This window comes from Puma concolor, chromosome D3 (genome assembly GCF_028749965.1).
Source record: "Puma concolor isolate L17-30 chromosome D3, mPumCon1.1.hap2, whole genome shotgun sequence".
Classification (NCBI taxonomy): Eukaryota; Metazoa; Chordata; class Mammalia; order Carnivora; family Felidae; genus Puma; species Puma concolor.
Window position 1 is genome coordinate 24,093,036 of NC_141678.1, and position 13,932 is coordinate 24,106,967.

Here is a 13,932-nt window from a genome sequence, read left to right on the forward strand (position 1 = left end):
CTATTCAAATAGACTAATGATGTCAGGGTAACACTTTGTAGCTGGCTACAGCACAACACAACACAACACAACACAACACAACACAACACAACAGGGAGCTTAGATTCCAGGGTAAGGCCTCATAAGCTCTGTCTCCACATGTCCCATGAAGACAGCTCCTGTTTGGTGCAGCTGACCCTAGTTACATTATGTTTTTCTACTTACGAAAGGTCTGAGGGGTGGGGCGTCCAGGTGGCTCAGCTGGTTAAACAGCAGATTCTAGCTCAGGTCATGATCTCACGGTTTGTGAGTTCGAGCCCCACATCAGGGTCCTTGCTGTCAGCATGGAGCCCTCTTGGGATCCTCTGTCTCTCTTTCTCTGTCCCTCTCTCTCTCTCAAAAATAAATAAACATAAAAAAAAAAAAGGTCTGAAGGGCAATCACTAAGTCTTGTAAAATGGCTATAGAGTCATAAAAATAAAAAATAAAATAAACAGGACAAGGAAATGCTTTGATTATCTCCATCAAGTAGTATGAATCTTCCAGATTTCAAGCAGGAGAAAATTAGCAAGCTAGGATTGCCTAGGGCAGGGCATTACAGTGTTTCAAGCAATCTCTTGCAACTTCTACAGCCGCCCAGGAAAATGAAACATTTAGATTATGTTGTACCATAAGAGAGAAGATGCCAAATGAGGTAGAGAAGCGGCCACCTGATGTTTCTGCTGGGTCTTCATTAGAAAATGAAGAATTTTATGTATGTTTTCCAGATATAAATAGTATCAATCATTTATATGGTGCCTGCTTTCAAAGCATTTTCAAACATGTTATATCCGCATTGCAGGCAGTTACAGGTATTGGGAGATGGCCCTATGGTCACATGGTCAGTTGAGTGGAGGAGCTGGGAACAGACCCCAAGTGTCCAGATTCCCATACAGTGGCGGGAAACTGGCAATGTGGTGTTGGCAAAAGAACACTGGCTTAGGAGTCTAGAGGCTCTGAAGTTCTGTCCCAGATCTAACTAGCCCTATGCCCTCGAATACGCACTCACTAACCTTGGGCCTTAGCAGGTGCCTATAAGGAAAGAAACTTAGGAATTAATCTAAACGAAGGTCAGTGACCTGTTCAAAACCAGACATTTACTCTAGGGCTAGAATAACCCCCACCAATGACTGAGCACCTGCTACAGGCCAGACACTGTGTTAAGCGTTTTACCTGTTTTATTTCATTTACTTTAATCCTTGTAACAACCAGTACTGATGTTATCTCCATTTTACAGATAAGGAAACTGAGGCTTGGAGGGGTGAAGTCACTTGCTCAAGGTCACACATAAATTCAGTGGCAGTGTTGACAGTGCACCCAAGACTCCCTTACAGTACAGCATCATAGTCCTCTGCCTTCCAAAGCTGTGCAGATGGGGCTTCTAATTGCAAGCACTGAATTCTTCTCCCAACACCACCCAGGTGTAAGGCTGTTGATACACTCCTGGCTGATAGACCTCCCCTCACCAATTGTCATTTTACTGCTTTTAAACAAGTAATTCTTTGATCATGATTCACTCAATATCTACTGAACCCCTGTTATACACCAGTATACCCTGTGGAATAATATTCCACGGGCTGAGGATATGAGGGGACCAAAAAGCAGATACAATTTCTGCCTCTGCAGAACTTCCAGTCCAAGGAGGGAGGGAGGTTGAAATTGGTCAAATAATCTCATGTAGAACAGTAAGGTTACAACTGTGATTGGTCCTACAAGGGGGGAGTGTCCACTGTCAAAAGGTATAGATAAAGAGGTTTGCTGAGGATTCTCTGAGGAAGGGATGATTGCCCCCAGATCTGGAGGAAGAAGAGTTAACTAGAAGTAGAAGAGGGTTTCAAGCAAAAGAACAGCCTGTGCAAAGGCCCTAGGGTAGAAAGGTGCTTGATACAGATGAAGAACTAGAAATAGCCTGTGTGCCTAAGGTGGAGAGGCAATTGGGAGGAAGAAGACAGACCATACAGGTCCCTGGAAGTCCATAAGACTTTGATCTTTAACTGGGAAGCCAGTTAAATTTTAAAGTAAGACCAAGGGTAATGTGATTAGACTTGGGTTTCAAAAGATCACACAAATCACAATGTAGGAATATATTTGATTGACGGTACAGCTAGACCAGTCTAGAGCTACCGCAGTTGTCCCAGTGAGAATGAATGGTAGCTTGGAACAGGGTGCTGGCAGTGAAAACACAGATTTGGGTCACATTTAGAAGGTTGGCATTTTGAGATTTGGTGATGACTGTCTACGGGGGTAAGGGAGGATAAGTTGTTAAGAATGCCTCCTCAGTGTTTTGGACTTTGCAACTGGATGGTGTCATTTACTTAGGGAACATCAGCAGAGGAGTAGTTTTTTTAAGGAGGGAGGGGAGAGGCTCATGAACTCCATTTTGGACACAATGAGTTGAAATATATAAACTCCATGAAGACACAGGCCGGGGCTGTGTGTTTCTTATTCACTGTGTCGTGCACAATGCTTGATACATAGTAGGCATGCCACAAACGTTTGTGAAAGTACATACGTTTATACAATCAGGAGAATTTGGAAACTTTTGTACATGGTATGGTTAATTTTATGTGTCAACTTGGTTGGGCTATGGTCCAGTTGTTTAGTCAAATGCTAGTCTGGATGTTGCCGTGAAGGTATTTTGTAGATGTGATTAACATTTATAGCCAGTTGACTTTAAGTAAAGATTAGCTTTGATAATGTGGGCATAGAAGTCCTGCCTGAGTTTCCCAGCCTTCTGGTCTGCCCTCCATATTTTAGACTTGCTAGCTTTCACAATTATGTAAGCCAATTCCTTAAAATAGGTTTCTCTCTTTCTCTCCCTCTCTCTCTCTCTCCATGTATACATATATACTATTGGTTCTGTTTCTCTGGAGACCCCTGACTGATACACTATGCAATAAGATGGAAAGCAAAGCAATGAGATCAGAAGTCAGTTTTTCAGTCTTTGCTCTGCAAGGTGACCTTGGGCATTTCCATGAACTTTTAAGGCCTATTTATTCTTTTTTTTTTTTTTTTAATATTTCCTTATTTTTGAGACAGCGAGAGAGAGAGCAAGCGAGCACAAGGGGGGAAGGGGCAGAGAGAGAGGGAGACACAGAATCTGAAGCAGGCTCCAGGCTCTGAGGTGTCAGTGTAGAACCTGATGCAGGGCTCGAACCCATGAACCATGAGATTATGACCTGAGACCAAGTTGGACGTTCAACCAACTGAGTTACCCAGGCTCTTTTTTTTTTTTTTTTTTAAGTTTTTATTCATTTATTTTACCAGGGGAAGGAGTAGAGAGAGAGGGAGAGAGAGAGAATCCCAAGCAGGTTCCACACTGTCAGTGCACAGAAAGCCCTACTTATTTTTGTCAGAGACAATAATAACATCTAAATGATGTCATGCGGGGGCGCCTGGGTGGCTCAGTCGGCTGGGCAACCAACTTCACTCAGGTCATGATCTCACAGATTGTGAGTTTGAGCCCCGCATCGGGATCTGTGCTGTCAGCTCAGAGCCTGGAGTCTGCTTGGGATTCTGTGTCTCCCTGTCTCTCTGCCCCACCCCCACTCACGTTCTATCTCTCTCCTTCAAGAGTAAATAAAAACATTTTTTTAAAATGATGTCATGGGTAGGAAGGAGGATTGCAATCTGCAAAATACTATTACATTCTTGGTTTAAGGCTGCTTTCCAGCAAGCTATGGATGTTGCAAGTCTAAACTTCAGACAAAATTGCTTTCAGTATAATCAAGAAAAAACATACTCCCTGAATCATTATGATGACCAATATGTAGTTTTCATATTTGTTCTCCACTTAACCTTGGGCATGTACTCACAACAGCATGTACTCAAAACAGCATGTATTTTATCTTTTACCTCTGACAATAGATTCAATCTCTTTCATAGCAGCTTCACTTTGAGCTTCTGCAAGTTTTTCATTGATTTCCATTATTTCCATGAGGAATTGCTGATCCATTGCATAATCTGTCCCTTCGGGAATCTCTACTCCATGGAGCTTTAGCTATTGGGACATGAAGCAGAGAAAAGTAAGGTTAGTTGAAGAAACTGTGGCCAGAGTCATAAATCCTACTCACCCTTCAGAACAGAATACCATGCATAAAAAAAAAAAAAAAAAAAAACTGTCTTAATAGTGAGAGTGTGAAGGTAGGGTATGAGAAAGTCACACTGTCATAAGAGAGCTGGGACAGGATCCCTCTCTGCTCCCTGAGACTGTGTAACCCTGGAGGAGTCATTCCTCCACTCGGGAGACTGAACTAGATATTTGTAAAGATTCTACTAAATCCTAAAATTCTAAGGTGCTAAACTCTTCCCTCCGCTCCTCCCCACCAAAAAACCAAACAAACAAAAACCCAAATTACTCTTCCCTAAATGCCATCACCATCCAATCCTTGAAATTTAGAGAAAATGGTAAAAAAAAAAAAATGCAATCAGGCAAGCAGATTTTCAAGTATTCAGAGAAAACTATCTCCATTCAGTATCTTTGAGGCTAATTATTTTTGGGTCCCTAGACTAACTCAGGTCTCAAGCACTCTTCTGCTGAATACAGGGGAGCAGCTGTCCCACAGCACAATGGATACCATGTAGTCACGCATAGAAAGGTTGGGAAATCACCTTACAAGGTATAGTCCCCTGCTCAGCGGGGCCAGGAGGGTCTTATAGGCATCATTCACCAGGGTCGCATGCTTCTCTGAGAAGTCTTTTTCAGTCTGTTAGTGGAGATGAAGATAATCTTATTACCATCGGTATAGCCACATTACATTCACAAACTGTTTCATAAAATACTGATGGGCCGGCACCTAAGGAAGTCATCAAAGTAGAACTGGTGTGGGATGAGCTGTCTTTATTTTCAACAGATGGGTTCTAACTCTTCTGGGAAGTCAGGTAAAAGCTGTGAGTGCAGGGTAGATCCAGGGCCTGGCAGTCTGGGGTCAAGCTGTCCCAGGGTGGAGCTGGCTGTTTAGCTCTGTCTCTGATAATCACATCACTGCAAAGCCACTGCTACCCACCCCACCACGCACTAGTGTTTGGGTATGATTAGGGGTGGCTCACAGGCTACCTGAGACCTCTGGCTGAAGAAATCAGGGTGGACAAGACGCTGTAGCTGCTGGTACCTATTCTGGAGCTTCGCTGTGTCCACTCCGAAGGCACGGTTGCTGTAAGGAAATTGGGAGATAAAATTCATGCTTCAAACATTTTTGTATTTTTATACTGTGGGCCTGGTTCCTGTTCTCATGGGGGAAGATGCAATAAACATGTAGAGAGAGAGATAACCTTAAAAAGTGGTAGGTGCTGTGAAAGAGAAAAGGGTCAAAAAAATTAAAAAAAAAAAAAAAAAAGGAAAGAAAAGGGGCGCCTGGGCGGCTCGGTCGGTTAAGCGGCCGCCTTCGGCTCAGGTCATGATCTCGCGGTCCGTGAGTTCAAGCCCCACGTTGGGCTCTGTGCTGACAGCTCAGAGCCTGGAGCCTGTTTCAGATTCTGTGTCTCCCTCTTTCTGACCCTCCCCCGTTCATGCTCTGTCTCTGTCTCAAAAATAAATAAACGTTAAAAAAATTAAAAAAAAAAAAGAGAAAAAGGTCAGAGAAAGGGGTAGATGTGGTGGACAAAGAGATGACATTTCAGCTGAGACCTGAATAATGATGAAAAATAATCAGGGGTGCCTGGTTGGCACAGTTAGGCGACACACTCTTGGTCATTATCTCAGGGTTCATGAGTTTGAGCCCTGTGTTCTGGAAGCTGCTTGGGATCCTCTCTCTCTGCCCAGCCCAACCCCACCACATAAATAAATACACTTAAAAAAAAAAAAATCAAAGATGAGAGGAAAAAGTCATGCAGAGGCAGAGGGAACATGCAAAGGCCCTGAGGTGCGAACGAGATGGGCGTGTTCCAAGAACTTAAAGGATAGTGTTACTGCAGCCCATCATAAGTATGCAGTGACTGGCAGGGGCAGATCCCAGAGTTAAGGGGACCATTTCGAATCCCACCCGATCTTTTGAGAGGCCAGGTCCCTTCATCTTAGTCTCCCACTTTATTTTAACCCAGTCCCTTTCACTTTCTATTCGTGGAGTCTGCCCTGTCATAATAGTTTGGCTCGGTCCAAACTTCACCTCTCTCCAAGCTCCTCGACCATTGGAGGAAAACAGGAAAAAGTCATTTCTCAGTCTCTCTCCTTCCAAATCTCCTTTCTCCCTCAGACTCAGACCACAACGTTCAGTTTTTCTGTGCTTTTACACACTATTTTGTTTGTTTTTCTTACTAGATTATCCATTTATTATAAAGGGATGTAACTCAGGAGCAGTCAGATGGAAGAGATGCGTAGGTGGAAAGTTCCGGGGAGCAACCAAGCCCTCTAGGCGCACTATTCTCCCAACATCTCCATGTGTTCACAAACCTGGAAGCTCATTTACTCCCTTATTTTGCATAACACCTCAGTACCCCTTTCTGAAAATCCTCACTCCAACTTTAACCATTTTGACCCTGTCCTTCAAGCCTGCTTTCTCTGGCACTCCAGTACATTTCCCTCAGGCCCCGCCCCTCAGCTTCCCTTCTCAGGTCCCAACCCTCCCTCCACTGAAGCCTCCTTCAATTCCCCCAGAATTCCATCCCCGCCCTTCCAGTCCTCCCTCCATTCTGGTCTCTATCGATCAAAAGCCTATCCTTAGGCCCACCCCTCAATTTCCTCTCTTACCGGCCGCAATCCCACCCTCCCAGTCCCCGCCCCCAGTTCTCTAGGGCTCCGCCCATCGACCTAACGGGTCCCGCCTTCTCCTTCCCAAGCATGATCGGCCCTCCACGCTAGTTCGCCAGTCCCGGATGTGTCTCTCGCCCGGCGCATTTCCTGAAACCGCCTTCCGTACCAGTCCATGAGGCTGAAGTAATCTCGAGTGAGGTCAGGTGGCTGCAGCGCGCGGCACTGTGGGCAGAAGAACCCGTCTCCCCGCTTGGGGACCCCTGGGCCGCCGCAGTTCCAACACTGGGGGGAATTGTTTCCGGCCAGAGACGCAGCATTGCAGCCTAGAGGTCTCCGCCCGCGGACCCCTGCGGGCCACAGCCCCCACACCCGGAGCAAGGCGCCGGTCCTTCCGCCCCACATCTGGCCGCGGCCTGTCTCGCCACGGTCACCTGCGGGGGGAAACCGTGAGCGAGGGCCCAACCAGACTACTGCTGCTGATTGGCTGGGCAGCTAAGGGGGCGGGATAACCCGGGGGAACCTGGATTCTGGGAATCCCGCTCCTCATATTAAACTACAACTCCCAGAAAGCATTGAGGCTACGCGTAGACGACCACATCGGCTGCTTTTCATTGGTCTGGCGGCGGCGGAGGGCTGTTTTGATTGGCTGAGGGTGGAGTTCGTATGTGCTTGTTTAGCGCCACAGTGCTGGCTGCGGCTGCTGTGAGTTGTGTGGCTGCAGGTGGGCTCACGCGGTGAGTCATAGTGGGGAACTTTCTCTTGGGTGTTTGGGGGGTTCGATTCCCGTTTTTGGGGTCTTGATGCGAGCTGAATCTCCCGAATTTTCACTTTGGTTTTTGAGCTTAGTTTGGGGGAGGAGAGGAACGCGTGGGCGACTGTCTTCCTTCGTAGATGAACTTCGAGGTGAAGTTCACTTCCCCTGTTACTTACAAGCTGAAACTGGCCCAGACGTGCATGGTAAGAAAGAACAAAGTTGTGTTCTTCAAAATCAGAGGGAAGTTGCTTTGTAAAGAGTTATATACATGTTAGTAATTACTACCATATTTTAGATTCAATTTAGAAAAAAAAAAACCTATTGAGAACTCACTCTTAGCTGCTAGGCGCTGCAGGAACTGGAAACACACTGACCTGTGTAAGAGGATGTCCTGCGAGTGTCCATAAGTAAGTGTGTGGGATGGCTTGGCGAGGAGAGGGTAGGAGGGCACCAGTCCACCTTGGGATTCAGTTTCTCTATCTGGAAAAAAAAAATGTGTTACACTTGTAAACCCTTTTCCGGTTGTCTGATTCTTTGGGACTGGAATTCTGTTCTCCCAATTATCAAGCATTGCTGGGGGAGGAACGTTCATGTGTCATCTCATTTAATCCTCAAGATCTATCTACTCCAGATTTGTTTGCCTCTAACCTTTCCATATACTTCCTCCTCATGGCTGAGAGTAATGTATTTTCCGTTTGGTGGACCCTTACCAATAAGCAAGCATAGCAGCCACTACTTGACACAGTCTTTTCCCAGTTTTCAGGGTGGAGAAGTCTCGCTCAAAAAGCTGAAATAGGTTGCAACCTTGACCGAGGTAGTATTAGAGCTGGCGTACTCAGCTCTGGCATCACCTTACTGGTGTGGCTTAAGAAGAAGTCATCAGGATCTTTGTATTTGGAAAGCTATATAAATGTCAGTATGAGTAATGTTTACTGTGTTCTCCTGGAGGAATACCTGAGTATGGATATCTGGGGAGAAGAGAGAATGCCCCTCTCCCCTCTTTATAAAAATCACATTAGGGATTTAAAGTTAAGGATTGACTTTACTATAATTTCTGTTATTAAACTGTCCATCAAGTTAATTCTAAACAAGGGTGGGAACCTCTTATGGTTTCGGCAGAATTTTGTTGGGCTGGAAGGCCATTTAGGATGCTGAAAAGATGAGCATAGTAACTTAGCATCACAAAGTGCTAGGTGGAGTTGTTTAGAGCAGTCTTCTTTGTGTTCTGTCTCATTAAGTAGCCTGGCCCTTAGTTAGGAGTCAAGGAATCTAGAATGAACAAACAGGATGTGGTCTGCACAGTCTTGGGGCAGGTTTGGGGGAGGAGGGGCATTAGTGACATTTTACATAAATGGTCACCTCTTGAGTGGTGCGGTGAGTTAGTATATAGTTTCTCTTTAATCATCTTCTACTCCAATCCACACTAACATTCCCTTTCTTTCTTGTTCCAAAACATGACATTTAAGTGTAGTGTTGATTGTATTAGTGAATACCTTTTAGGTTTCATTTCTAATTAAAAAAAAAAATTAAAAAATTAGATGAATGTAAGCTGTTATCAGTCTTCCCTCCCACCCCCAACTTAGTTAATTGCTTTTAGCTTATTTATAACCTTCAAATAATTTTTTTCTTTCTTTTCCCTGTGGTTTGTGGCTGCCCTACAAAACACTGATCTGGTGAAAGTGATCTGATGGCAACCTCAGCCCACAAGAACTATAGATCTATTTAGATCTATATTTTTGAAATATTTAATTTTTTTTTAAAGTTGATTGATTTTGAGAGAGAGAAAGAGAGTGTGCACTCATGTGTGGAGGGGGAGGGGTGGAGAGAGAGAGAGAGAGAGAGAGAGGGAGAGAGAGAGCCTAGCAGACTCTTCCATGTCAGCACAGAGCCCAATGTGGGGCTCCATCTCACAAACCGTGAGATCATGACCTAACCCGAAATCAGGGGTTGGATGCTCAACTGACTGAGCCACGCAGGCTTCCCATAGACTGTTAGAATTTTAACTCTTGCAGAACATGCATGCTCCGGATTTTTTTTTTTTTTTCTGATGTAAATATGTCCGTCCTTCACTCTTGACCTTCAAGTCTTGTTCCTTGAAACTTACCTTATATTGGCCACTTATTTTTGAGGTCGTAATGTCTCGGGAGACGGATGTGGAGGGTCAGCCGCCCCATGGCAGTGGTGCCTGTTCACAGTCCCAAGGCAGCTTCTCGCAGTCTCAAGGCATCTCCTCCCAGACACATGGCTCCTCCTCACACTCGCAGGGCACGTCCAGCTCTTCCACCAACACAGCACCCACATCCAGCCAGTCCTCTCATTCCAGCTCGGGGACTCTGAGCTCCTTAGACACGGTGTCCACCCAGGAACTCTGTTCGATTCCCGAGGACCAAGAACCGGAGGAGCCTGTCCCTGCCCCTTGGGCTCGATTGTGGGCTCTTCAGGATGGATTCACCAATCTTGGTAAGACCCTTGGTTATATTGTGTAATATTTTAGTTGTAGAGAGTTGTAACAGAAAGCTTAAGACCGTCTGGAATGATCCCGGAGTTGGAAGGTGATGAAAGTTGGAACCAAGAAAGCAGTTTTGGGGGAGTTTACTGACTCTCACTTGCTGTGGATCCCCCTTCGTTTATTCTTTCAACAGGTGTTATTGGGCATCTGTAATGTTCTGTCTGTCTGAGGAGAGCAGTGGACCCTTTCCCAAGAAAAATGCTGATTCATTCAAACTTGCAAACAGTTTTGGACTCATCACAAACTTCACCACTTAACCCCTCCTGTGGCAGCTTTAGAACATCCCTCTTACAGTTTCAGAATATGTAAGGCTGTTTGTTGACTGTTACTTGATTTTATCTCAAAATAGTCAACCCTGCAGTTTAAATACATTCATCCTCTCTGACACTTCCTGATTCCAGTAGGAAGGCCTTGCTATGTGTGTGTTTGAAATAGCATTTTAATATTAAAAGTGAATGATTAATGTATTATTTGTACCTTATCACTCTTTATTTCATGTCCAACTTTGATGACCTGAAAAAGAAACAGTAGAAAATGGAGAAATAATATAGGAATGTTTATAGGTACAACTTTAAATTGAGAAGTAAGTATCTGAAGCTATTTTGTACTCATTTTAAGCCATAGTTTTAAGATAGGGGTGGGGCTGATGTATGGTGGGTGGGAAACAGAGATAAGGGGAGAAAGGGTGAGTGGGCTGCATCACTTTTATTTATTTACTTATTATTTATTTATTTTTAATTAATTACTTAAATTTTTTTTTTGAATTTACATCCTAGTAAATTTTTTTTGAATTCAAATTTTTTTTGAATTTACATACTAGTTAGCATATAGTGCAACAATGATTTCAGGAGTAGATTCCTTAATGCCCCTTATGCATTTAGCCCATTCCCCCCTCCCCCACAACCCCTCCTGAAACCCTTTGTTTACTCTCTTTATTTATTTATTTATTTATTTATTTTAGTGTTTATTTATTTTTGAGACAGAGAGAGACAAAGCATGAACGGGGGAGGGTCAGAGAGAGGGAGACACAGAATCTGAAACAGGCTTCAGGCTCTGAGCTGTCAGCACAGAGCCCGACGTGGGGCTCGAACTCACGGACCCCGAGATCATGACCTGGGCCGAAGTCGGCCACTTAACCGACTGAGCCACCCAGGCGCCCCGCCCTCCCTACTCTCTATATTTAAGAGTCCCTTATGTTTTGTCCCCCTCCCTGTTTTTATATTCTTTTTGCTTCCCTTCTGCGTGTTCATCTGTTTTGTATCTTTAATTCCTCATATGAGTGAAGGCATATGATATTTGTCTTTTTCTGGCTAATTTCGTTTACCACAATACCCTCTAGTTCCATCCATGTAGTTGCAAATGTCCATCACTTTTAAAAGTGAGATTACATATATCTGAGGATCCTGATAGGGTGAACAGCATAAAGTATATGATGCTCCATAAGGAGCTATCATAATTAGTTATTGATTCACACCTGTTTTCTTCTAGATGTTTTATATGTTTAGACCTTACCCTGATCCATTTTGAGTTGCTTTTTGTTTATGGTATGAGGCAGAGGTCCACATTTATTCTTTTGCATGTGAGTATCCTAGTTGAGCACATCCTTTTTTCAAATTTTATTTTGTTTATTTATTTTGAGAGAGAGAGAGAGAGAGAGAGAGAGAGAGAGAGAGAGAGAGAGAGAGAGTGGGGTAGGGGTAGAGAGAACAGGGGAGAGAATTCCAAGCAGGCTCCACACTGTCAGCACAGAGCCTGATATGGGGCTCAAATTCATGAACCGTGAGATAATGACCTGAGCCAAGATCAAGAATCAGTTGCCCAACCGACTGAGCCACTCAGGCACCCCGTGTTTGAGCACTTTCTTGAAGAGACTGTTCTTTTTCTGTTGAATGGTCTTGGCACCCTTGTCAAAAATTATTTGGCCATAAATCCGAGGGTCTGTTTCTGGACTTTTCAATAACATTTTATTGATCTATGTCTATTCTTTTTTTTTTTAATTTTTTTAATGTTTACTTATTTTTGAGACAGACAGAGCATGAGCAGGGCGGGGGGGGGGGGGGCAGAGAGAGAGAGAGACACACACAGAATCTGAAGCATGCTCCAGGCTCTGAGCTGTCAGCACAGAGCCTAACGTGGGGCTTGAACTCATGAACCATGAGATCATGACCTGAGCTGAAGTTGGACGCTTAACCGACTGAGCCACCCAGATGCCCCTGGTCTTTGTCTATCCTTTTATGCAAGTACCACAAAAATCTTGATTACTGTTGCTTTATAGTAAGTTGTGAAATCCAGAGTGTGAGCCCTGATTTGTTCGTCTTTTTCAAGATTTTTTTTTTTTTTTTTTTAAATTTTTTTTTCAACGTTTTTATTTATTTATGGGACAGAGACAGAGCATGAACAGGGGAGGGGCAGAGAGAGAGGGAGACACAGAATCGGAAACAGGCTCCAGGCTCCGAGCCATCAGCCCAGAGCCCGACGCGGGGCTCGAACTCAACGGACCGCGAGATCGTGACCTGGCTGAAGTCGGACGCTCAACCGACTGCGCCACCCAGGCGCCCCTCAAGATTGTTTTGACTATTCTGGGTCCCTTACATTTCCATATGAATTTTAGAACAAAGTTGACACTTCCTGCAAAGAAGGCAGCTTAGATTTTGATAGGGATTACATTGTATCTATAGATTAATTTGGGGATTATTGACATCTAATATTAAGTCTTCCAATCCATGAACATGGGATGTTTTTCCATTTATTTAGGTATTCTTTAATTTCTTTCTGTGATGTTTTATAGTTTTCAGTATACAAGTCTTGTACTTAAAAAAAGAAAGTATTCCTAAGTATTTTTAATGTTGCTTATTATATTATTATTATTATTATTACTAAAGTGAGCTCTGTGCCCAATGTGGGGCTTGAACTCATGGCCCTGAGATCGAGAGTTGCATGCTCTACTGATTGAGCCAGTAGGCACCAGTGTTTACTTATTTTTATTGTGGGAAAATAGATACAACAAAAAGTTTTGTCACTGTAACCATTAAGTATACAATTTAGTGGCATTAAGTACATTCACAAAATGTGCAACTATCACCATTATCTATTTATAAAATTGTTCCTCTAGGGGCGCCTGGGTGGCTCAGTCGGTTAAGCGTCTGACTTCAGCTCAGGTCATGATCTCAACATCTGTGATTTCAAACCCTGTGCCGGGCTCTGTGCTGACAGCTCGGAGCCTGGAGCCTGCTTCAGATTCTGTGTTTCCCTCTCTCTCTGCCCCTCCCCCGCTCATGCTTTGTCTGTCTCACTCTCAAAAATGAATAAATGTTAAAAAAAATTTTTTTAAATTGTTCCTCTCGTAATTGTCCTCTTCCCCTCCCCTCCCCTACCCAAACTTTACATATAATTGACATGTAACATTGTGTAAATTTAAGGTGTACAATGTGTCAATTTGATGTAGTTACAAATTGGAAAATGATTACCACCATAGTGTTTACTAACATTTCCATCACATCCCATAATTACCATTTCTTTTTTATGGTGAGAACATTTAAGATCTATGCTCTTAGCAGCTTTCAAGTATATAATGTAATATTATTAACTGTAATCACCATGCTGTACATTAGATCCCCAGAACTTATTCATCTTATACTTGGAAGTGTGTGCTCTGTAATGAATATCTCCCCATTTCCCCTACTCTCCAGTCCCTGGTAACCACCACTCTTGTTTATATGAGTTTAGGTTTTTTATTTTTATTTATTTACTTAAAAATTTTTTTTGGTGTTTATTTTTGAGAGGGAGAGATACATAGAGCGTGAGCAGGAGATAGGCAGAGAGAGAGGGAGACACAGAATTGGAAGCAGGTTCCAGGCTCTGAGCTGTCAGCACAGAACCTGATGTAGGGCTTGAACTCAGGAGCCTTCAAGCTGTGAGATCATGACCTGAGCCGAAGTCAGCCGCTCAACCGACTGAGCCACC

The 13,932-nt window shown here is 43.7% G+C and overlaps 2 protein-coding genes across 15 annotated transcripts in view; one reads left to right on the forward strand and one right to left on the reverse strand.

Annotated features, from left to right (window-relative positions):
* The window catches only part of HSCB (HscB mitochondrial iron-sulfur cluster cochaperone), a 31,223-nt gene extending 24,115 nt beyond the window's left edge, over positions 1-7,108 (reverse strand). For 4 of the 5 annotated variants that reach the window (XR_015242370.1, XM_086682173.1, XM_086682172.1 and 1 more), the window contains exons 1-4: positions 6,873-7,108; positions 5,075-5,171; positions 4,635-4,724; positions 3,874-4,018 (exon numbers count right to left, since the gene is read on the reverse strand). Coding sequence is in view for 4 of the 5 variants with exons in the window: in XM_086682173.1 (XP_086538299.1) it covers positions 3,874-4,018; positions 4,635-4,724; positions 5,075-5,171; positions 6,873-7,108 (568 nt within the window). In the remaining variant the exon portion in view is untranslated. Of the gene's footprint in view, positions 1-3,873; positions 4,019-4,629; positions 4,725-5,074; positions 5,172-6,872 lie in introns of those variants that run through there. The other variant, XM_086682174.1, reaches the window with a different exon arrangement.
* An 86-nt stretch (positions 7,109-7,194) lies between these two features.
* CHEK2 (checkpoint kinase 2) overlaps positions 7,195-13,932 on the forward strand; it is a 48,639-nt gene continuing 41,901 nt past the window's right edge. For 4 of the 10 annotated variants that reach the window (XM_086682163.1, XM_086682164.1, XM_086682170.1 and 1 more), the window contains exons 1-2: positions 7,195-7,663; positions 9,590-9,920. In XM_086682163.1, the coding sequence (XP_086538289.1) occupies positions 7,598-7,663; positions 9,590-9,920 (397 nt within the window). In that variant the 5' untranslated portion in view covers positions 7,195-7,597. Of the gene's footprint in view, positions 7,664-7,781; positions 7,872-8,223; positions 9,921-13,932 lie in introns of those variants that run through there. The other 6 variants (XM_086682166.1, XM_086682168.1, XM_086682167.1 and 3 more) reach the window with 6 other exon arrangements.